Source organism: Lepisma saccharinum, chromosome 9 (genome assembly GCF_977018435.1).
Source record: "Lepisma saccharinum chromosome 9, izLepSacc3.1, whole genome shotgun sequence".
Taxonomy (NCBI): Eukaryota; Metazoa; Arthropoda; class Insecta; order Zygentoma; family Lepismatidae; genus Lepisma; species Lepisma saccharinum.
Genome location: NC_139237.1, coordinates 82,682,116 through 82,707,254, shown reverse-complemented (window position 1 = coordinate 82,707,254; position 25,139 = coordinate 82,682,116). Strand labels below are relative to the sequence as shown.

Here is a 25,139-nt window from a genome sequence, read left to right as displayed (position 1 = left end):
ATGTAGTAAAGGGGTTCCGGGTTTCGATACAAGGTGGAAGCACCTAGTGGTTCGGATCGCACTTAAAAACTGTAGGTCAAGTCCCGATTAGCCTATCGGTATATAAAGTAGACATGAAAGGGCAACTCAAGATTATATCTGTGATACTTTCAACCTCTATTTTATCTAAGATTTATTTTTAGGATGTCGGTGATAATGGGAGAATGTAACACTATTGTATAAGCAAGGGCAGGAAATCAACTCCTGAACAAGGTGCTCTTCATTCAAGGTTGCATTCCTTTTGAAGTTACGCTATCTCTTTATCGAAACAAGAGAAACCACTTGATCTATCTCTAATCAGAGTAAAGCAATCCAGGCTTTCACAAGTGTTTTGTTTCTTTTAGAAGAAATTATCGCATTTCAAGGAAAGTTACTCCAAATCAAAATATCACGTGATATTTGTACTTAGATGAACTTTAAGATAACTGTAGGAAGGAATAACACATTTTTACTACGCTGGTGATAATTTAACTTGTGAACGGAGGTTATTTGCAAGTAAGTGTTTTGTAATCATTTTTTCTTCTCGTTTTCCAGTCTCACGTCATGAAATCAGCCTTCTTCATCTTTCCATTATTAATCAAGTTTCATAATTCTTGTTCGTCTACTTCTCAGATCTAGCCAGTCCCCAATCTTTTTCAGTTCTAGACGTCTAGTCTTCACATAGAAGTTGAATATTTTCCCTTGTAATTTTGGGTATATGGTTTCAGCTTTATTTTTATTTCGTTTGTTTTCAAATATATGTTCAAAACAATAGTGAGAATGTTACGGAAAATATTTATCTTATTATTATTATATTAATAAGGACTTGAGAGACACTTATAATGAATTGGTATATTTTCCTTGAAGACTAAGTTAAAATTTCCACATTCAAAAGCAATGAGAATGTTGCCACAATCTAGGTCGTTTGTGGAGGGGATGTGATCAGCACCACACTCCGCTTAACTTTACCCCAAGGTGGTTTGCCAGGTACCCAATTATTAGAAGCTGGGTGAAACCCAGACGCTCCATGCAGGAACGTTCCTGGAAAAAAAAATTCCACAGGGAATCGAACCCGGGTCCTCTATCGTGGCAGTCACGCAATATCGAGCGGATCACAGTTGCTCTTGCGAAAACTGGAGGTGGTGAAATATCTTGATTGAATTAACATTTAGTAACCGTTTGATGTGTTTAAATTAAAAAAATACGTATTTCTCATCACCGTTTTCAGATGTCTTAAGGATACATGCTATTAGAAACTATTTTTAGTTCCTTATTAGCCTCTGTACACAAAATAGATTTCAAAATATCTTTGCAAAGAGCTCTCGATTATAGTTTTGATGTGGTGCCAGGAATATCTTCGAAATCTGGATGGGCCTTGATCAAGGATCAGGTTGACTTAAATCAAGATTTAAATCCGGTGATATTTTAAAAAAAAAAACACATTTAAATCACTTTAAATAAATAATTTAAATAATAATGTACATAAGGATTTTGTAGATATCGGAATCATTTTTGGTGAAAGTACATTAATCTCATAATCATTTAATGGTGTTTGTTAAGCTCTAGGAAAGGAAACAAGAAATATATCTACTCATTGGGGTGAAGCTGAAATGAATGGAAATAAGATATGTAAACTCCAAACACACTTCAATGCCTCTTGATTTTAAGTTCAATAATTTTTATAGGCAAACATATTATATAGAAAAATATACAATATACAATCATGTTATACCGTAAATAGTGCTATTATCATTAAACTGTAAATAAACATAGCAACTGATATTTGCAAATTAGCATTAAAATAAATGCCAAAATTCAGCTACAAAGAATTTTAAAAATATTTAAAGTTACAATTATAGAGTACATTCAGAATGTTTTATTTTCACTGGAAGAAAAGTTACTGAAATTATTATAGTTTCATTAACACACTCAACAAACATTTCCATAATAGGTTCATATGTATACTATCAGAAATAGAAGAATGTATATTGACATATATTATTTTCATTTGCTTTGATCAAACTGTTCAAATATTCTGCAGGGCTGTTTGTTAGAAAAAACCTTTCTATAAAAAAAACATATCTATGTGTATGGTGCCAAAAACCATACAAGCAATTTTAAGCGTGTTTTTTTATGAGTTTTATCCACCCTGGTCTTGACTCTACTGATTCTTGTATTGCACGGTGACGTTTTCTCATTCTTTGTTCTGGAATGGATATATGAATACACTGTAAGTTCATACATTGATATATATTTGTGTTTATAATATATGTTGACTTGCTTTTTATTGCAGTGTATCTTCTAAAGTGTTGTGTAATTTTGACGAGTTTCATTGTCGCTACTAGTAAGTATGAATTAATATTTAAGTAGTTGTATTGATACTATTATAAACCCGAGAAAGTATGAACCCCTCCTCAAGCAGATTTGCTATAGTTAAAACAAGCTTAACATGAGCATATGAGCTTTTTGTTCAAGTGTGGAATCTTGTCTAATCTAAGATTTTTGTGAAAATGCCCTCGGGAATTTCCTCAGAAAGTATGACCCTCTCAGATTGATTTGTTTATACTTACAAAAGGCACTTCTGTGAGATTGTTATCCATAAATTTGTTAAAAATATGCCCCTCTTGTGGCCACACTTAAAACTGGCCATCCACACACATACACACACACACACACATATATACACACCCACACACATACACACATACATATTTATTTCTGGTTTAAGTTCAATTGGGCACCAGGTTCAATTTACATATCTAATATTAAAACAATGTAATTCTTCTAGAATTGCTCCGTGACTCTCTCATTTCTTACATCATAAACATATGATTTTTCACCTATGAGAATGACACTACAAATGGTGTCATCGGGTAATGCCTCGTGGAATTCACAGATAATTTTAATGTTTGTCCTGTCATTCACCACAACTTGTTTCCTTTTTGAAGTGTTGATTACAAACATGGGTCTCCGTGTTTTGAATTCATCTGGTGAGTAATACATATCAGTACTGCCAGTAGTGACCCTTTTGAAAGCCGAAAAAGCCTCATATAATTTAAGAAAATCATCCTTGGACATGTCTAAATTGTAATTTTCTCTAGGAAAGACCTCATTTCTGCCATTTTTAAGATAAATGTTCTTGATGTTGCAGTTATCAAATCTACTTGAATTTTTTTCCTGATTGTTGTGTCTTCCAGTCTGAAACAATACCACCACAAAATCCGGCATGTCAAATTGAATACTGGAGAATGAACTTGTGGCATCAAATTCATAATAAGTACCAGAGGCAGGCTTCTGTACGCATTGATATGTGTAAAATTGAAGAGGAACCTGTGGATTTTTTAGGATATCTGCTTTGTATTTAAGAGCGTAACTGGCCTCATATTCAACAACCGGGATTCTTAACTCCATAGTTTGAATAATGCATTTGCCTGCATCTGGTAAGGTATTAGGCAAAGCTTCCCCCGTAGGGTTTAATGTGCCATACCTCATCAATGCATTGTTATCATTTGAAGCTCTTCTAAATGTAATTCTTAACCCACCCTTCCACATGATATCTTTGTAATCCGAGAAGAATCCTGGCAACAGGCGCATCGGGAACAGCACAGTGTGGTTCTTAGATAATATTTTATCACCAGCTTCAAATCCACCGATTTTGTAGTATGAAGCTTCGGTTTTGGATAATTTTAGAGTGGCCAAAGCTGTGGAGGTAATGCCTGGATAATCCACTCTGTTTATAACAACGCCATGCTTTCTGATCTCAATTTCAGAGAACAGATGCGGCACAAAATTGTCCACCAGTCTTATATTCGAATTTGCCGGAAAATCTGTACCATCGAGCTTTACAACATCAAATTTGATGTATAGATCTGCTCTGTGGGGGTGTATAAAGCCATCCCCTACATCAAGATCAACCTCAATCTCTGTGTTGGGTTGATTTAAATTTGCAAATGTCCTCCTGTTTGGAGGGAATGATTGTAGCTCATAACTCTCAATATTTTCCATTGTATGTATTTTTATTTAAATGTTAATCTCTAAGATTGCAGTTGTTGTGGCTCCAGCAAAATCAACTAATTCTTCTTTTTCATTAGTGACCATCAACTCAATATAATCTATTCTATTATGGCACACAGGAAAATATAGTGTTGGGGATGGATTGTAGATGATGGGCTCCATAAATTCGGAATTAGGTTTGAATGTTGCAATGATGCCAGTTTGTTTGTGAGTGCCTATGCCATTTGATTTGGTGATCATACCCTCAGCCACATTGCAGTGAATATTCAGAGTTTCTATGGCCAAGAATTTAGGTATATTCATAGCAGTGTGTTTGATGCCTGGTTCAAGTTTTGTGTTGTTCTCAAATCCTAACAGCTCTCCTATAGTAGCCAGATCCACTGTTTCTGTGGCAGATACAATTTCTACTCTGTGAGTGACAGAATTTTGACTTAACACTATACCTCTGGGTAATTGAGCATTTAGAGTGGACAGATTATACTGCCCTGGAGTGATGACAATTTTTTGATCCCCTACTGCAATTGTGTTGTTGTGGTGTGTAATATTAGGGATCAGGTACATGCCGTAAAATGCCCTGAGAGCTATTGTTTTGGGATACACTATGTCATCATGCAATTTGAGTTTCAATATTGAATTTTGGCTGGTGAGATGGAATACCCCCATGATGTTTCAGATACCACAAGGCTTTTTGAAAATTTTCAATTGATGGTTTATTTATTTGAGACATATATCTGAGAACAGATAAACACAAATGTCCGCAATTAACATCTTTGAAATTTTGAACACGGGCATTATTGTAATAAAGATTATTTGATTTTAGATATTTTACTAAATTTTCAGGTGGAACACCTCCAAATGAATCAAACACAAATGCCTCATCTTTTAAATATTTAAGATAGCAAATCCAGTGAGTGCCCTGATTTTTGTACTCATCCAAATTAACAATGCCACACTCTTTGTTGAGTGGTTGTTCCGGTAAAGAATCAGACATGTACACACCCCTAAAATGTTTGATGCCCAATGGCTTGATTAAAGCTTCAATATCTTGGTTTGTAAGCGGCTCTTGTTTTTTTTAAACTTATTCATGGCTCTCTTAAAACCTTTGCCTTTTTTCTCCATGGCCAGGTTATGGCGCCTCTGCTCATCTAATTCTGCCCTATTTTTCTTGGCATCTATTACTGTTTTTGCTATGGCAGCTGATCCCCCAGCCAAGCTCCCAACAGCCCCGAGAGCAGCTAAGATGGCAGGGATGGTAAATATGAAACCCCCCACATGTGATTTTTTTCTTGATTGCTGTAATTTTTTTAATTGGGGGGTACTAAGCAACAATTTCATACCATGTCCCTTTGCAAGACAAGAATTTTTTTTCTTGCGCTGCTTTTTGGTCAAGAGACTGTCAATAGTTTTAAGAGATTTAAGACCTGCATAAGGTATTTGATACATAACACCCTTGGCCTTCATTGTAGGTTTATTATATACATATTCACAACCCCCACCCCAGTTTTTGTTTAGTGCTCATAGCTATGGTGGTTCCCAATGCTGCTATTTTTTCACTCAAAGAAGCATCTTTGCTTACAAATCTACCAAATGCAGCCTCTTCTAATTTCTTGTCTGCAACATGTCTCTTGTCAAGATCAGAATGTGTGTTGTATGCTATGTCATGGTCTCTACAAGCAGCATCTAAAGGATTAACACCAGGATCCCCTCTGTTTAATCTATGATCCAATTTTGTACCGGGACCACAATACTGATAGCCTGGAATATGTAGTTCAAATGGCAGCTTGTTTATAATGTCATTAACCAGGCCCCGACCCTCAGAAATATTCCAAAATTTAGGTGGTAGAGTATTAATAATTTTTATAAGATATCCAATCCCCTTAGGGTCATTCACTATAAAATTAGACAATTTTGTGCTTATCATGTCCATAATTCCAACCTTTTCATTGTAAAAATTGTGGTTCCCTGCATTTTCCTCCCCAGCTATCACCAATAACCTATCTACAAGTTTCCTGACATCATCAACCCACACAAATTCTTTAGGCAGAGTATTGTATTGTTTGATTCCACTGCCAGTCTTGATCTGTGACCATATGGGCTTGATCAAATTGTTGTATTTTGCCCCACTGCTAGACTTGACTCTTTTTTGTGTGGGATCATTGTTCTGGTATAGAGCATCTGATTTTATTAATATTTCTTTGTAATGTTCATAATCTTGATCTGTATAGCTGCCAGGCCTTTTCCTAGTCATCAGTTCCCACAACCCAGGTGTTCCGGGGTACTTAACAAAAGCACCTTTTTCTCCGAGACGAGATTCTGAATATACAATTATATCATCTCCCATAAAAGTTACTCTGAAATTACCAATTCTATGTATGATGCTACCATCAAGCTCTGTGTCGGCATATAAGCCAAAGACCTCATCTTTGTTGTCTTTAGGTGTGGTTAAATATTTTTGAGCAAGAAGACCCAATTCAATAGGATCCTGTGTAGCCTCAATTCTTCTAGGAGCAACAGGACTAGGTGTATGAATACTGGAAAGTGGGGTGAATGGATAATCTAATATGTTTCTTGCAGCTACAGGCACAAGCTCTGTGATCAAATCTTGATTTTGCTCTGTAACAGTTTTGATATTCTTACCTAAATTATTAATAGCATCAATGACAGGCTGTTCTGTTTGTTTGTGTTTTTCATAAATTCCACGGTTCTCTGATTTCCATCCCTTAAATCTTTTTACAAGATAATCTCTTAACTTAAGATCATCAATGACTGGTCGTTTCATGGTTGTTTATTTATGTCTCAACGTCTAGAAAATCGTTGATTTTATTTCTGTATTTGCCAGTATTGGGTGTTCTTGTCATATCAATTGTGACAAACCCATAACTGTCCTGGCTCCAGCACTTGCTGCAAAACTTGGAAAAGTCATTGTAGCTCAAGTCCCCACCTACATATTCATCATGTATGTGTTTGAGGTTGGTATGGTCTTGATGAAACACACATATAAAATTGCTGTTGTCTCGGATCAGTTGCTTCGGTATTTTTGAAAAAGTCTGTGCCAGGTAGAAGCAATCTATGTTTTTGTGCCGCCCCTGTGTAAAGAAATTTCTAACCTTGTTTTGATTATCCAATATAATGTCATCAAACACAACAACAGAATTATCGAGACATTCATGGAGTGGCTTAACATCTGGTTCAAAAGTGGCAATATCCAATCCATCATATAGCTTCATCAGCTGCTGATATTTTAATTGTTCCAAGCTCTTAGAGAAAACATACAAGTGCCTGTTTTTCCAGTCTAACCAGTTGGGTGCCAATAAAAAATTATCAACCATTAGTGTAGTTTTACCACAAGCCGATGGCCCAACAATAAGACACCTAATATTATCAGGCAGCAGCACTCCATTTATCTTATTCTGTTGTTCAGGTTCTGGCAGCCTCTTTATAACATCCCAGGTGCTCATATTATCACTTTGTCTGCATCGATCCAGCTGTTTTCCGGATGACCTAGCCATTTGACAAATAACTTGTTGCCTTTTCTGCGGATTATTTTTTCTATGAGATATGTGTCAGGCTGTTTAGTTTTGCTGAGCTCTTGTTCATAGAACCGGCCTTTGAGAATTTCTCCTCGGTGGTCTTTTATTATATATGTGTTAAGGGTCCCGGGTTTAACTTGAACCACTGTAAATAATTCGGTGCTCCAGTTTCTCGTAAAGCCTCTTTTGAATAAGTGCTTATATTTGCTGATTCTTACTTGATCGCCCACCCTGTATTTGGCCCTTCTTGTTGTTGGCTGGTATCTAGGATAATAAACAGTCCTGATCAATTTTTGCTCATCAGATGAAGTTACTTCAGAGGGTTTCATGTTGATTGTGGAATGGACCGAGTTGTTATATTTATGTAGAAGTTCTGGAAGAATATTAATCCATTTATAATTACCCTGAAGTGTGAATTGTTTATACATAAGATTTTTTAAGGTTCTGTTGAATCTCTCTACAATTGAGGCTTTGAGATCACTGTAACTCGAGTAATGTTTTATTGCCTGGCTTTTAATAAATTGTTGAAACACTGAATTATAAAATTCTTTGCCATTATCTGTTTGCAAATAGCGCGGTGATCTTCCTGAATAATTGATGATTGTCCTGATGGCTTCTGTAACACATTTTCCAGTCTTGGATTTGAGTGGCACAGCCCAGGCAAATTTTGAAAATGTATCTATGACAGTGAGTAGATACTTGTAGCCCTTGTTGATTTTGTCTAAGTTTTTCAACTGTCCACTTGACAACTCAATCAAGTCGCTCTGCCATAAATCATCTATGCCTTTTGTAACTACTGGGAGTCTCTTATAATTATGTCTGGCTTGTCTGTGTAATTCATCAACAATAATTTGTCTAGACATAATATGTAAACAAGAATATTGCAACTATGGGGTGTTCAGCAGCTGATACTGCAGGATTTTCTAAATATAATTTGTCCCCTATTTGTATTTTAAATTCCAAAGAGCCATCATCTTCAGTATAGGCTGTTTCTAATGTATTGGGGTCTGTAAAATCCTCTAACTCGACACTGCTGATTTTCGGTTTGTTATCAGCATTTGTTATTGATAAGGTGGGGTAGTGATGTGCCTGTGGCTGATGCCAATATTTGATCTTGATTGGTCTCAATGTGCCCCCAACAAAAAACTGGTAATAAAATTGTGCAGGGGACAGCATATATATTTTGCCACCTGGTGTAAATGGAGAATCATATTCTTTGTTGGGGATGCTGTACAATTCAAGAATTACTGTATGTTTTGGATTCTCGATTATGCCTGTTATTTCCTTTTCTGCTGTGAGCAATCTGCTTGTTACAGATTCAAGATGCTCATTGATGGTCCTAACAATCTCATCGTGCCCAGGCTTGATTCTTATGTCAACAGCAAGTTTTTTGTATTGTTGCACAATCTCTTGAAGCTGGGTGGCAAAAACAGACAGAGCATTTGCTTGATTAGATTCCATGGTCCCTAGCTGTTGCTTGATATTGGCTACAATTTGCTGCAAATTTTCAACAACTGCCAATTTTGAATTTTGAGCAGTAAGATCATGGACCTGTCTTCTGATATCCTCAAACAGGGCATGCAGTTCATTAATATGTTGATTTGTTGGTAGAGTGGCCACTGTCTGAGTGAGTTGTTTGATCTCTGCTTGGATATTCTTGATATCTTCTGATTTCAATATGCGATTCACTGCCCTCTTAATATTTTTAAGTTCCTGCGATGTAGGAAGATTTGATACTGTATTCTGCAAAGATTCAAGTGCCAATTTCACATTGTTTAATTCAGAAGCATCAGCCACATTTTGCATAGCATTTTGGAGCAGGGCTATATCTGCCTGAGAGGGTGTTGATTGTTGTAAAATTTCAAGTTTTGTTTGGATATCATCTATCAAGTGATGAAAATGAGATAGCTCAGATTCAGTGTTGAGGTTTTCAAGCTTTGTGATTTGTTGCTGGACACTGACAAGGGTATCTACAATCCCAGGCAATCTGGATTCTAGTACATTTGCCAAATCACTTTGCACTGCTGCTATTGTACCTTCAAGATGAGTTATGGAACTTTGAATTTTTCCAAAATCTTCATATGTTTCAAGTTGCAGCTTGATGTTTGCAACACTCCGAGTTATTGCATTCAAAGCATCAGAAGATGGCAAGTTGTTCATAAAATTTTCAAGTGTCTCAATTTTTTCTTTAACCTCGGCTATGGCATTGTTCAAGGGGTCCAGATTAGGTATCTGGAGTGACTGAATCTGTTCCTTTAGAGTGGAAATCACTAGATCAAAATCTTCTTGTGATTTTATGCTTTTGACAATTGTTTGGAGCTGTGCCTGGACATTATTTATCTGCTCTTCCAATTGTTGTTTCAATTGCTCAGAGTTGTTAGCCTGGGTCTTAAATTTGGCTTGAAGAGCTGCTACAGCCTCTTCCAAACTTTGAAAATTATCCAATGTGGCCAAATCAGTATATTTCTGAAGCAACAATTTGAGTTCAGAATCAATTTTAAGAAGAGGGTCCATGCATTGTGATTGTAAATTTGTAATTTCTAATTGAAGACTGGCATTCAGTGTGGTTTGTAAAGCTTGTAAATCACTTCTTAATTTCTTGACTCTGACATCAAGCATCAGAATCTCATCACTGTGATCTTCATGTCTTGTATGGCCAAATATATCATTAGGCATTTTGTTTTACTGGTTATTTATTATTGAATATCTGATTCTTAATTCTATAAAAAAGGGTATAAGCTTGTCATAAGATCCAGGGACTTCAATATATAAGCAGTCACCAGCAGAAACAGTGTAAACAGTGCCAGAAACCATGTTTGAGTGCTTAATTCTATAAATATTTCTCCCTATTGAAATTTTAACATCACCCTCGGGGGTTGTAATAAATTGTAATTGCCCACCTACAGGTAATTGGTAATGATTTAAATTATTGTTAAATATGTACAATGTTTTGCCTGTTTCATCATCATTATCTGTAAGTATGCTGTTCAGATGAATAATTAACAAGCCACTCAGTTTAGACATTACAGATTGTAAATCAGGAGAGGGTTGTGGTGTGGGCAGCTCCATAATAGCCTGTTTTTTGAACCCAAATAAGTTCATAGGCATGTTTATTTATTTCAAATCATGCTCTGGAATTGGGCATTGTTTGCCATTTTTCAAATCACAATGCCCCCAAGGTAAAGTATGTGTGCCACATGATAAAATGCATCTCTTATCATCATGTGGGTCCAGGGCCACTTTTGTTACAATATTTGAAGTCAGCAAGTGATTCTCACTCTGAATTCTATTTTCTGATGTTCTGATTGAACTCTGTGATTTGATGCAATTTTTATAATCTTCAAATACAAGCTCTTTTTCAACAGTTACTCTGCCAATGCCCTTGGCCTTTTTGGCAACAGCACCACTACATGTTTCAAAACTGTACATCTTGGCTCTTAACCCAGCAAATTCCACAATAACATCACCAAGTGTCTCATCTTTTAACTTGCCAGGCACCTTTTTGTTGTGGTGTTGTTGAATCTTTGTATGTTCACTGGTATCAAAGTATTGAAACAATTCAGGCTGTGCCATATCTTGATAAACATCTTCTGTTTGAATTTCAAGAATAAAACTATCCGTGTCCATGTACAATAATTTTACACGATCACCATAAAAAGGTTTCAGCACGTCATAATATAATATTAACATATGTAATTTGGACAATTCCAATATCACAGCCCCTACATAAATAGGTTTATCAAACTTGATCTTTGTTTTCATCATGTTAAAAAGTGCCATGTGCTCATTATAAATTCTTCTGTAATTGAAATTAGGCTTTGCAACCAATTTTTTGCTCCGGCTGGGGTCAGTAATTATTTTAACATCGGTATGTTTTCTGACATTTTCAATTGTTTTGCCATACACTGAATTTACCATCAATTTAAACAAGCCCTTATCAAATTCGCTTTTTGCAGATGTTCGAAGCTCCGTATTTGTATCAATATAAGGTTTCAACCATTCTGAGTGCCTGAACCTCAAGACTTTGCCAACTTTGGTCACTTGGACACCATGTTTCATCAGGAACTGGAGGTTTTTGTAATATATGACATAACCCTGTTTTGGCTCCAGTGTCGTCATGAGCTTCTTCTGTTTAGAGCCAGGTGAGCACTGAACCTCAGGAATTGGGGGCAGATCAGAAAATTTATTGTGCAAATCATCAGGAATTATCAGATCAGCCTCTAAGAAGAGGCCATATTCACTGTCATCAAAATTCTGAAGATCTTCAATATTGAAATCTTCGACCCACTCAAGCTCTGCATATGGCAATTTATCCATCATAGCGTGACCATAGAGGTTGTTTGCATCTACATACGTTATATAATTTGATGGCCGTGCTGGATCATAATCAGGCATATACTTGTTATTTGCTCTGGCATATCTCTGGGAACATTGCACCATCCCCCCTCTTATACCTTTCTCCATAAACAGATACATATTTTGATCTGGGATCAGATCCAATGGCTTTTTGGTATTGAAAAACATTGCAGCCCATGCTAGGCCCGGGGCACTGAAAAAATACACTGGGTCCAGTCCATAATTTTGCATAGAAGATTTTCTGAATGCCTGCATTATATCAGCTGAGAGGGTCACATCAAGTTTCAAATATGCCATGTGATAATCACCAAATGTCTGGCATTTTAAATTGTTCCACATCAACTGGGCATGGTGATAATCTTCATCAGTGATTCCAGATCCTCTGATTTTGCTGTAAAATGCTTCTTGTGGTGGCAGGGAACACTCATCAAATTTAGAAGAATCTGTGACATAGTCATATGGATATACACCCTTCCGCCTAATTAATTTCAGGTCCTGATTTGGAAACAATGCACGTGTGATTTTGAATTGATCATCAGATAATTGAGTGGCCAGTGTATCCAGGCTAGGAGGTAAAAATCTGTAAGAATCAAGAAATCTTATGTGAATAGGAACACCATCAACTTTAATTATCTTGCTAATAGATATATATTTTTCATCATTTTCAGCTAAAATATTTAAATTCTGCTTCTCAAACCCCTCGTACCTGATCAGATGATGGAAATCATAATTGGATGCTCCGTGGCAAAATATGGGGATAAATCTTGGTCTCTTGATCTGAATATTACAGCTATTACACAGGGCCATTAAGAATTTACCATCTGTATGAGAATGGTGTTTCACCTTGATATTTGTATCTGAAAATTCAGAATCACATACCGGGCATTTTTCTGCATTGTTGAAATCCTCAATCTGTTCCTCTGTTAAAGGCAACATAGGCTTTGATTTTAATAAGTTGTTAGATGCTATGTCACGGCACACATTTTCTATTCTATGTGCAAATTCTTTGATGGCATTTGGTCCCTTGTATGAATATTCTTTACTAGCTATACCATCCTGTACAACCACATAACAAAAGCTGGAAGGTTCATGTTGCTGGTATGGTGTACTTGAAGATTCTTCGGGATCTGGGCTACAGAATGCAATAGGTTTGAGGTTCGATTCGAAATCACAGACAATATATGCAGGGTGTTCCAACAAGGCTTCAAATTTTTTGAATTTGCAATTTTCACTTGGATTGGGCATCACCATATGAACAGGTTTATGGTTGCCACAGTATTTCAGATGCTCTTTTAACTTGTTTTTTGCAATTTCTGCATTTTTTTCACGAATCCCATTTACCATTTTTTGACCATCAAATACAGTTAAACATCTTCTGCACAACTTGAATATTGTATTGGATTTGTCTAGTTGTGTTCTCACTAAAGCTTCAAGATTATGTATCAGAGTATAATGGTATGTATCATCTCCTTCAATTAAGAGCAGATCAATTGGAATAGCAGATTCATCATCAATTGTACTAATTCTGAGAGGTGCTATCGGGCAATTGCCAGTAGAACAAATAAAAACATTAATAGATAATTGTTTGCCATTGATGTGCCTGACCCTTTTTTCAAATTTATCAATATTCTGAACTGACATTGGATATTCTAAACCCTTCATTGCATCGTCAAAAATATGTTCATGCTGTTTGTAATAACTTATTCTCTCAGGATGCCTTGAAACTAGAAACAAAGCAGCTAATATACACCACAGAAAACATTTCTGGTCGGTATTTTCTATATTAACCACGGCTCTTCTGTTTTTAATATTGGCAGGTAAAGGCAGATAAGTGGATCCTTGTAATGGAGTGAATTCAGAAATATTAACATAGAGCTTGTGTGATGAACCGCATAGGCTCCATCCGGACTCTTTTGCCGCAAATTCAGAGTGTTTAATGTTCAATTGATCTATCAAATTGCCTATTATTTTGTCTGAATTTGAATTTGAATATACAGGTACAGTTTCTGTTATGTGGGGCTGTGTAAATTTTGTGCCATTTGGTTTCTTATATTGTACAAACAATTTGAGGGATAGCTTATAAGACCCATTTTGTGCATTAAGAATTGCCTGCAGATCAGAATTTATACTGTTCAAGAAATTCTCAATGCCGCATCTTAGCTCTGATACAAACTGGTGATCCCTTAATTGGCCGTTAAAACTGCTACGGGTAGGTTCATGGCGTGGCTGTTTTGCTGCTCTGGCATTAACAGGTGCTTCGTGCCTTCTTTTCTGAGCAGATGTGGATGGTTGAGAGGGCAATGCAGATGACTGTGCAGAGCAAGTATCTTTATGTTTATATGTGAAATATTCCATGTTGTATTTTCTATTGCATTTGGGGCAAATTTTTGTGGGAGTTTTGTATTTGTCTGGATTACAAATTTTTTGATGCTTGGCCCAATTGGGGCTGGATATATTCTTATTGCACTGATTACAATATTTTTGATTTGGCATTTTTGCTGTTGTTTATTATATACAATTTCCTGGGTTTCAATTCAAAACTTTATACTGAATAAAAATATCAGTTGGGGTTCAGCACTGTACTTTGTGTGTGTGTATGTATATATGTATGTATACACTTAATATTTTTGGATTTGGTATTTATATACAATTTCTTGGGGTTCAAATCAAAGCTGTATGCTGGATCAGTTGGGTTCAGCACTGTGCTTTGTGTGTGTGTGTATGTGTGTATGTGTATTAATAGTTTTGGCTTTGGTATTTATATACAATTTCTTGGGGTTCAAATTCAAAACTCTATGCTGGATCAGTTGAGTTCAGCACTGTGCTTTGTATGTATATGTATATATGACCTTACTTGGATTATTCCGCCAAATTATATGCTTCAAGTCTCCTATACTTTGGTGGAGCAGTGGAACCCACTGCCAATCCAGCAATGGTGAAGAATCTGCACTGTACCCTGGCTTTTATAGTTTTACAGAGCCAATAGAAACACTGTAGGGGTATATTCAGAAACATGAGCTATTCTCTAACATTTTTGCCGAAGTACTTTCTTCTGAGTGTATCCCGTTTTTCTGCTGAGCGTACATGCAATCCCGACCGCAGCGCCTCCACGCTTAGGGGAGCGGAATTGTCTGGAACTAATTTGTAAAGGATCGCTGCTCCAAATATTGATCGACACGCCGGTGCTGGGCTCGAAATGAACTGATCGCTGTGCAGAAAGTATCGATCCCACCGCTTTGGGGCCGTCATGCGCACATATTGTTCAAGTATTGATCTTATATTTTCTCGGGGCTTGATTTTATATATGAACAGATTACAACAAATAAATTGAATATAACAAATGCAAAATATCCTAGTTTCTATTCAATCCTTTTATGTGAATTGAAGAAACCAACAATTCACATATCCCCATACCGCCATATGCTTGTCCTATTATTTCACTAATAGGCAATGTTCTCGAAGAGTCCTAATAGGCAATGTTCTCGAAGAGGCCTAATAGAACAAGATACAGCGGTATGAGAAATATGTGAATTGAAAATATTTTAGTAATATACGACGTCTAAGAAAAGGAATATTCAGCTCCAAAGTACTTTGTCTAATGCTTGCTACCATTTCCCTATTACTGGCAAAAGAAGTTAAAAATGTTGACATAATGAAAAAAATAGACTTGTTCCCAAGTATTCACCGAGTTCAGGCATTTGCACATAGATGGGTCTGTTGTCACGGAGCAATTCTAGAAGAATTACATTGTTTTAATATTAGATATGTAAATTGAACCTGGTATCCAAGAACTTAAACCAGAAATAAATATGTATGTGTGTATGTGTGTGGGTGTGTATATATGTGTGTGTGTGTGTGTATGTGTGTGGATGGCCAGTTTTAAGTGTGGCCACAAGAGGGGCATATTTTTAACAAATTTATGGATAACAATCTCACAGAAGTGCCTTTTGTAAGTATAAACAAATCAATCTGAGAGGGTCATACTTTCTGAGGAAATTCCCGAGGGCATTTTCACAAAAATCTTAGATTAGACAAGATTCCACACTTGAACAAAAAGCTCATATGCTCATGTTAAGCTTGTTTTAAGTATAGCAAATCTGCTTGAGGAGGGGTTCATACTTTCTCGGGTTTATAATAGTATCAATACAACTACTTATTTACATTTAAAGTACTCCATCAATTCACTTTATCAATCATCACCATGTCGTGCAGGTTTCAAGTAACCTATAAAATATTTATTCTTGAATAATTTGAATAAAAATAATTAGTTTGATGCACATTAAATACAATATACATGAAATATTAGCTATTTATTACATTTAATTTTATTAGCTAGGCTTCTATTTTTTAAAATGAAAATTCTGTGTTAAAATATGTTATTATTTTTATTTTGAAGGGATATTTCGTATGTACAATGCTAGATAATTTTTACATAATATTAATTTATGAGAGTTACGTATGGGTTATTAAGAATGGTATGTTACAAGAATGGAAGTTTGCGTTCGTTTTGATGTCCACTTTGTGTACAGAAAAAAATAATCGGGACTGGACCTCAAGTTTAAAGTGAGTTCCGAACCACAATGTGCCTCAACGGGGTATCGATTTTTTAACCCCTTGACTTCATAGAAGCAAGTCTGTCCATGTATCTCCGAAGAGCCCCAACCAACACCACAAATGAAATTTTCAAAAATGCTTTCATCCAACGCAGCTTGTTGGGATCTTGTTTGCTTCATTATGCAAATGATCCAATATCTTTACAAAATCAGTGAGAGGGACATGAACCTGTTAAATCCTTCCCTTATATCAGACTTGGGTGACACGTCTTCTTATTGTGGAAGAGCACTCTCCTCTACGTGCCTTCTGACGTAAGAAGGAAAAGTAGAATTCCAAGTTGGTTCTTTCATCGGGTTGACCTTATGCTGTGTAGGATTCTTTTAGAATATCATAGCTCTTGCTTTATGGTGAGCGTCCTACATGCTGGCAAGAGAAGTGGGGAGCGGGGAAGCGACTAATCCAGCGCGATAAGGAACGCAGCAACCTGTGGAACGAGGTGCGCGTAGCACCTCCTCCCTCGACGTCGTAACTCTCTGCGCCACCGATGTTATCTGGTTGGTCTGCAACGTATTTCCTTTGGCAGCATGTAGGCCGCCCACAGTAAGACTAGACAAGATCAATAGTGTGATTTTTTTTCAGAGGCAGAATGCGTTACCTATCATACGCACGGTTTTGGCTATTCAAATTACTACTCGTTCCCCACTCCTGATGAACTGCGTTTTGAGTTCAGCGTGAAGGCGTCCGCCTATGCGAGAGTACTGCTGACGGACTCTGCGGACAGAGCCATTGAGGTCATGATCGGAGACTCCAACAACACGGAGACGAACGTTAAAGACGGGATCAACGGAACAGTCCTGGCAACGATCGGGTCCACCGGCATTTTATCCGATCTGGAGTTCAGAAATTTCTGGGTGTCGTACAAGGCTGGAGTTGCTACGGTTGGAAGGGAGATGGACACTGCTCCGTTGCTAGCTGTCAACATTCCAGGGATCTCTGTAGATACTGCTGAGTTCTCATCCCAAACGACTGCTGATTGGATATACGATCCTGACGACAATGGTAAGTAAACATTAGCGGCATTTTTTTGCAGAATGGTTCGATAAATTGTTGCAGCTTTTGACTGGTTTTATTCTGTTTAAGGCTGGTTGGACCTTCGACCACAACAGTCAAGTTATTTTCGAAATTTCCTCTCCTTTCGAAAAGCAAACTACACACAGAAAACTAAATGCATCATATCGATTGATGCACTAAAGTGTGATTTATGGCTTCTTCAAAGAATCAGATTCATATTTGATGCATTTGGGTGCATTTTTGTATGTCGAAAAAGAAGCACCAAATTGCATCATTTGATTCAACTGAGGATTCCTTTCAGTCGAGATGCACTTCAATGCATCAGTTGATGTTCCTTGATGCACCAGAATGCATCTTTTTGGATGCTGCACTTAAACGCTTGGTCTGAACTACAGAGTTTATGCAGCTCAGATGAAACATTTAAGTGCATCATCAAAAAAGATGCATTCTGGCGCATCAAAATGCTTCAAGGTGCATCAAAACGCATCAAGTGATGCATCAAAACGCATCAAGTGATGCATTGACTGTAGTAAGTCCTCACTGAATCAAATTATGCACTTTGGTGCATACAAAAATGAACCCAAATGCATCAAATGTGAATCTGATTCTTTGAAGAAGCCATGAAACACACTTTAGTGCATCAATCCATGCATTCTGGTGCATCAATCGATATGATGCATTTAGTTCTCTGAGTGTAAGATATTACAAAATCTGAAAAATTACATCTACTTAGAGATCCTTCCAGAACTTTTACGTGAATTCTCGTGGTTTGCTTTCCATGTTGTACAGAATGCAGCATTTGCTCAATAGCTTTGTGTATCCACTAAACTATTGTGAATGTCTAGACAACAGAAAAAGCAAACCAAACGAAGAGACACGAAAATGCTCTAGAAGGAATTCTAAGCAGATCTTTTTCCTTCCAGATTTTGAAATATCATAGCGGTTGAGATAAGCGCCACTGAATTATTCAGTTGATGAGAGGCAACCGTCTGTTTAAGGTGTGTTTCTACTCCACAGCATAGATCTGAAGCTACAGCAGCTCTTGGCAATCAGGTTTTGCTTGAAAAAAATTGAAATTGTTTATGATCATGCTGTTCGTAAACAGTCAATAGTCACTGCGAAGTGCCACGACTCTGATGCCACTGAAGAGTCATGTGAAAAAAAGAGACTCGTGGATGCCATTTTCAATGGAACACCGAGCTGAACAAATCTGTTTCGGAATGTCGAAGAAGGGCTTCAATCATCGCTTTGAAAAGTGGATTGAACGTTGTAATCGGTGTATTACTTCAGAATGAGACTATTTTGAACATTTGTAATTGAAATTCAATAAAGAGGGCCGATAGTTTTAAAGCCCGGTAAATTATTCTGTTAAAGGTCAATGCCCCGATTCCATCAACATTACTTGTAGTGCTTTTGTACATTATTTACTTACACACACATAAATTTATGTGAATCAGAGGCTAGTATGTACTCTTGAAATTAAATAATAATAAATAGAATATGACATAACCATAAAGAGTCAAAGTTAGATTACGTCTGTGCTTCTTGACAAATATAAAATTAGGTTTCAAATTAGTTACCAGCCACTGGATGGCATGAAATCTTTTAGTTTTTTGTGCACCCTCGTATATGGCTTTTGTGTTTATATTACGAAATAAAAATTGTACAACACAGTAAAATGTACATATTCAACTGTCCTTTTCTATTATTTTACAGCTACAGAGTTTACAACAGAGTCATTCACAAATCCGTACAGCATAAGTTTTCCAGGAGTTGGTGCAGTGGGGTCAACACACCACCTGGAATTTCAAGTGAAGACTGCATCGGACGCTGTGCTTCTCTTCACAAACAGATTCAATCCTTCGTTGGATTTGCCTGTCTATGAAATCTTTCTAGGAAGCACCAACCTCAGTACCGAAGCGATGGTCACTACCATCCGAAGGCACCAAGAGGGTGCAGACCTGTACTTGGTTCAAACGCCAGATCTTCTTGATGTGGACAGTTACATATGCTTCGTAGTGGACATGATACAGATCCCAACGAGCACGACGGTGCAAATAAGCAAGTGTGGAGGGACACCTTTCTTCGATTGGGTCGACACTGACACCACGATAGAAGTAATTTACTATGCTGTGTCCAGTAACTTTGAGCTCGAAGCTGATTGGATATTGGGATGTGATTGCGGAAACGTCACTACCTGTAAGTACTGGCAGAACTCTTACGGTAAAAATGTCAATATTTTACCGTTACAATTTAACAGCTGTGCATGTTAAGTTACCAAAACGGGATGCATTCATGTCATCTTCAAGTGCTATGGTTAAAATGAGAAGCAAACATGGTGTAGGTAAACAGCAGTGGCGTGGCCAGGATTGTCGAAAAGGGCGGGATTAACGTGTACTTTTCTCAGTAATCAGCCCACATTTTGTCATCTTCTCTTGCCTTTAACGTTCCTTTTTTTGTTTAGCAATACTGGGCCAATGGGGGAGGGTTATGACCCGCACCAACTCCTCCTCCCTTGGGCACGCCACTGGTAAACGCTTGGAACAAACGCACACTCTCATATATACAAATCTCTAGCACAGTATTGAGACGTAAAAGAGAAATGCACTCAATTTTCAATTCGAATAATTTATCTTGTGTACAAACTATCCACACTATACTGAAACCGATAGGCACTTAAATATAAAGATGCAATAAAAATTAGTTTTGATGACGTAATTAACATTAGATGCTCAGTGTGACGTTTTAAGAAATCATTTAAGATTTGGAAGAGGTTAAATAAGTTCAAAATTACAGTGAAGTACATCATGAAATATTTTTGTTAATTTAAATTTTCATGCATTCAGAATTCTGACGACCAATATAAGTTTTTCTTATATTTTTTCAATGTTCTTTATTAGATGAAATTATATGATAAAAATTTAATCTCACTTCCATACAGAAATTGAAAATAGTTTCACTATGATATGTTTTCTAACCAATTCTTGTAACATTTACTTTGCAGGTTCTCTAGAGTGAAGTGCATTTTCTAAGGACTAGAACGGAAAGAGAAGTGCACAGCATAATAAAAAATCCATACACACATAATTCCTTGCTTGAATTCAATGTAAAATGCGCCATCATTATTTCAACTGTACAGGGTGGCTCAATAAGTCACTTAACACCCCCAGTACAAGGCCACTGCAGCGCGCAACATTGAAATGGTGATGACCAATCGTTATCAGGCCAAGGGGGAACCACATTGACGCCACCCACATGGTTGGCGGCCATCTTGATGTCCGCCATCTTGAATTCAACTTCAGAATTTTAAATGGGAAGGGGGTCGTGCGACATATCAAAATGGGCTAGAATTTCACGAGAAATGCAATGGTGAAGGTTTTTTCGACGTATCTTTAACCAGTAAAAAGTTATGACTGAATTCTTGTACCAATTTGCTCCTTTTCGAGGTGTTAGAAAAATGCCTAAAAAATTTTTTTAGCGCTTCGGGAATGCATCGAGATCGAAGTGACGTCTATGGAGAGACGTTCGCATGCCATTGCACATTATTTTAATCGGATACATCCATGAAGAGCTGTGTATTATGAATGGTTGTCGCGAACAATTTACAGTGTGACGCTTCCATTGAATTAAAAGTCCTTCACAGTGACAAGGCTAATGTTTATCTTCATAAGGAAGTTCATAAACAGAATATTCGATGATTTTTATCTGATAACCCATATTCGACAGATCAAAGCTGAATGGTTAGTGTTGGTAAGTTAATGGTGTGGCGTGCTGTGTGGAACACGATTGGTTAGTCAATTTTCCATCAACGGAACCTTAAATGCTTAGGGCTACTTGGATTTGTTAAATAAACAGTTTTTTTCATCCTTGCTTATGGAAGAAGGTACTTTTTACAGAGTTTGTTCAATAGGGAAGAACACCAGAACACTTATGGGAACGTTATGAACCAGTTTTTGTCCAAAGTTAGTTATCAGATGACAAGGGTCGCATATTCTGTTTATGAACTTCCTTATGAACATAAACATTAGCCTTGTCACTGTGAAGGACTTTTAATTCAATGGAAGCGTCACACTGTAAATTGTTCGCGACAACCATTCATAATGCACAGCTTTTCATGGATGTATCCGATTAAAATAATGTGCAATGGCATGCGAACGTCTCTCCATAGACGTCACTTCGATCTCGATGTATTACCGATGCGCTAAACAAATTTTAAGGCATTTTTCTAACACCTCGAAAAGGAGCAAATTGGTACAAGAATTCAGTCATAACTTTTTACTGGTTAAAGATACGTCGAAAAAACCTTCACCATTGCATTTCTCGTGAAATTCTAGACCATTTTGATATGTCGCACGACCCCCTTCCCATTTAAAATTCTGAAGTTGAATTCAAGATGGCGGACATCAAGATGGCCGCCAACCGTGTGGGTGGCGTCAATGTGGTTCCCCCTTGGCCAGATAACGATTGGTCATCGCCAATTTCAAATTCCATGCCGCAGTGTCCTTGTACTGAGGGTGTTAAGTGACTTATTGAGCCACCCGTATATTACAAAGTGTAAGTGTAATGCTGTTTCATCAGTGACATCATACTAATTCACAATACTGTGTGAAAGTGTACACGTAGCTTTTTAAAAGCAATAAATTAGTTTCAAATACAGGTTTGTTATTATTTTAGTTTATATTAATGTTTCACGTTTGTAGCGTTCAATTGTTCATTCATCAAGCATAAATCCGGGACAATTAGCGCTTTCTGTTGATCTGTGTTTATTTAGAAGTTATTTTTTTACTTCAGTTAGTTTTATTTGGCGACACCGTACATTTAAAACGTAGAATCATCGTTTTTGAGTTTTCTCAAAATCTGTATTGAGACATACAAGACATGAAAAATTGATGAATTGCACCCCATCAATGAAGAGCTTAGAATGACAACACACTGTGTTATTATTAAAATAATGGTTAGTGTATACAGGCAAAAGTGTGTCAGTAACTGAAGCAATGTCTAAATGAACATAATGATTTGGTATTTTAAGTCCACTTTATGCACAGTGCGGCTAATTGGGACTGGACCTACAGTTTAAAGTGGAATCCAAACCACTATGAGCCTCCACCGGGTATCGAACATGAACATAATGAACATCGGGGTTAGGAAAGATACTTTTCGAAAGCTGAGTGACAGTCACGGGTACTTGGTTCAAAAAGTAACCGAGTTACTTTTACAGTTACTCATTTTAAAAAGTAACCCAACATGGGCGTCGTTAAGGGGGTCGAACGGGTCCGTCGCCCAACCACGGCGCAATTATTGAACTAATCTCCTGAAAGTAACTAAAAATATTTACTTTTATTTGCACTATGCACTATGCCATCACACCAGTGAAATTATAATTTTAAAACATGAACAAGAGTGTAAGAAAATACTTTAGTCTAACTGAAACGGGTGTATCTCTCAGCAATTCTGAAGTTGCAATTTCCATTGCCTTTCCTTACGCGGTCTATTTTCTTTACACACATTGAAGCAAATAAGAAACATAACGTTACACATTTTGAACTTTCTGTTTTACTGATTTTTTTAAAAAAAATCTTTATCAAGAAATTAACTAGAAAGACATTTGTAAGAACAAAAGAAGAAATCATTAAAAGTGAACCAGTCATACTGAACTAATAATATAATGAAACCCACACATCCAAGAAAATGTAATATCTTTATATTGTAAAGAAGATGAACAAACTCAGGAAATAATCTGTGTTATGAACTTGACATTTTTAAGATTATGGAGTCCGTATAACAAGTAACTTTATGAAATTGTATAGTGTTATAATTTATGTGTAAGACAAATTCAACGTGTTCGTGAGATTTGCAGATTATTTATTTATTTAATAGAAGATTCCAAATACAGCGTTAGCCATTTTACATTGGAACGATTTTATAGAACATAAGGACAAAAAAATAATAACATAATACAACAAAAAATAACAGAAAAATTACATGTGGTTAAGAGACTTTTAGCTAACTTTCTTCTAAAACGGTCCAGATTTTGAAAAATGTATATTTCGCTTCCTAGATTATTGTATTCACTGGGCATTCTATGGAACAGAGAGCGCTGGATGAGGCACAATCTCGGCTTCTGAGAAGCAAAAAGTTGAGTGCTTCTTGTTGAGCGGGAAGGCACACGAAAGTGAATTTCCTGAAGAAGGCGGTCACTTCTGATGTTGCCATTCACTATTTTATGTAGAAATATATGGTCAGTCAGTCTTTGTCTCTCTTGAGGAGTTTTGATATTTAACATTTGCAGGAGGATGGACTTTTGCAAGTGTTTTGTGGACGGAATTCGGTGTCGAACAATGACCAGGAAGAAATTTAGGACGGAATTTAGTCTATCTGAATTTGAGGGGCATGCCATAGACCAGATCGGAGAACAGTATTCAATTTTAGGTGACACAAAAGATTTGTAAAAGGTGCTGAGGGCAGTCAAGTTATTTATTTCCGTGAAACGATAGAGAAGACGCATTGAATCCCTTGTGACTGTAGAGATGTGCTCAGAAAAGGAAAGTTTCTCGTCAAATATGACGCCCAGGTCCTTTTGTGCGGCAACTCTTTGAACACAATTATTTTTTATGAAATATTTAGTATTAAATGTGTTTATCTTTAAGGATAAGTTCATCATGGTACATTTTTGAGGGTTGAGTTTTAAGTTCCATAATTCACACCACTTTATTAGAGAATCTAAATTATTTTGCAGAAGTGTCATGTCACTGAAATTGGAGATTTTACTATATATTTTGCAATCGTCAGCGAACAAGAGAAGGTTTTTGCATGAATCGGAAACATATTCTGGAAGATCATCAAGGTACAGGATGAAGAGAAGAGGTCCAAGAACACTGCCTTGAGATACACCAGAAGATACAGCTTGATAAGAAGAAGACATTCCGGAAAGAACAACTTTTTGTTGTCTGTTTTGGAGGTAGTGCTTGAGCAGAGAAGGAATGTGTGGTGCACACCAGATAATTAGGTAGACAGAAATATATCCACTGGTACCTATGTAAAACGCAGTCTCCTAACAACTGACCGTTTGCGAAATAACAGAATCTAGCAATGTAACATGAGTAGTTTAGATTCAAGTGCAAGTCATCTGACTTGATACATTGGATCAGAGGCTTCGATCAACAACGAACTAAGTAACCAATAATTACGCACACGGATGTATCAGTGAATGTATTTGTAGTATGTAATATCTTTTGCATTTATATTTCTGTCTGCTGCATTTTCTTCAGATTCACGATCTAAAATGTTACTTTCATTGCGTTTCTAGGGTACTTATCCGATAAGGCCCGAACACCTCTCACTCGTTTATTTCCTTCATTTTAGCATTGATACTTACCTATTCTGCATTGCGGAAGATTCTTTGAGGTGAAGTTATGCCTTTTTCCATAAAATAGTTTCAACTTTTCATATTACGAGTCATTATTCCTTGTTCCGCTTGGGTAACAGACGACATGGCGTGCACTCGTCATTGATGATTGCGCGTCGTGCTTGTGTTTTGTCGATTTGGAGTGGGTATGCAGTGTTTCAACCTTCTTAACCGAAAAATACCTACTCTCG

General features: G+C 36.9%; 1 protein-coding gene across 1 annotated transcript; it reads left to right on the top strand.

The window, feature by feature from the left end:
- Positions 1-505: 505 nt before the first annotated feature.
- Positions 506-20,679, top strand: LOC145992768 (uncharacterized). The gene is made up of 5 exons (XM_083129159.1): positions 506-534; positions 2,312-2,362; positions 17,112-17,531; positions 19,260-19,742; positions 20,548-20,679. Coding segments are annotated over exons 1-5 (969 nt in total). The 5' UTR covers positions 506-533; the 3' UTR covers positions 20,562-20,679.
- The last annotated feature ends 4,460 nt before the right edge of the window (positions 20,680-25,139 follow it).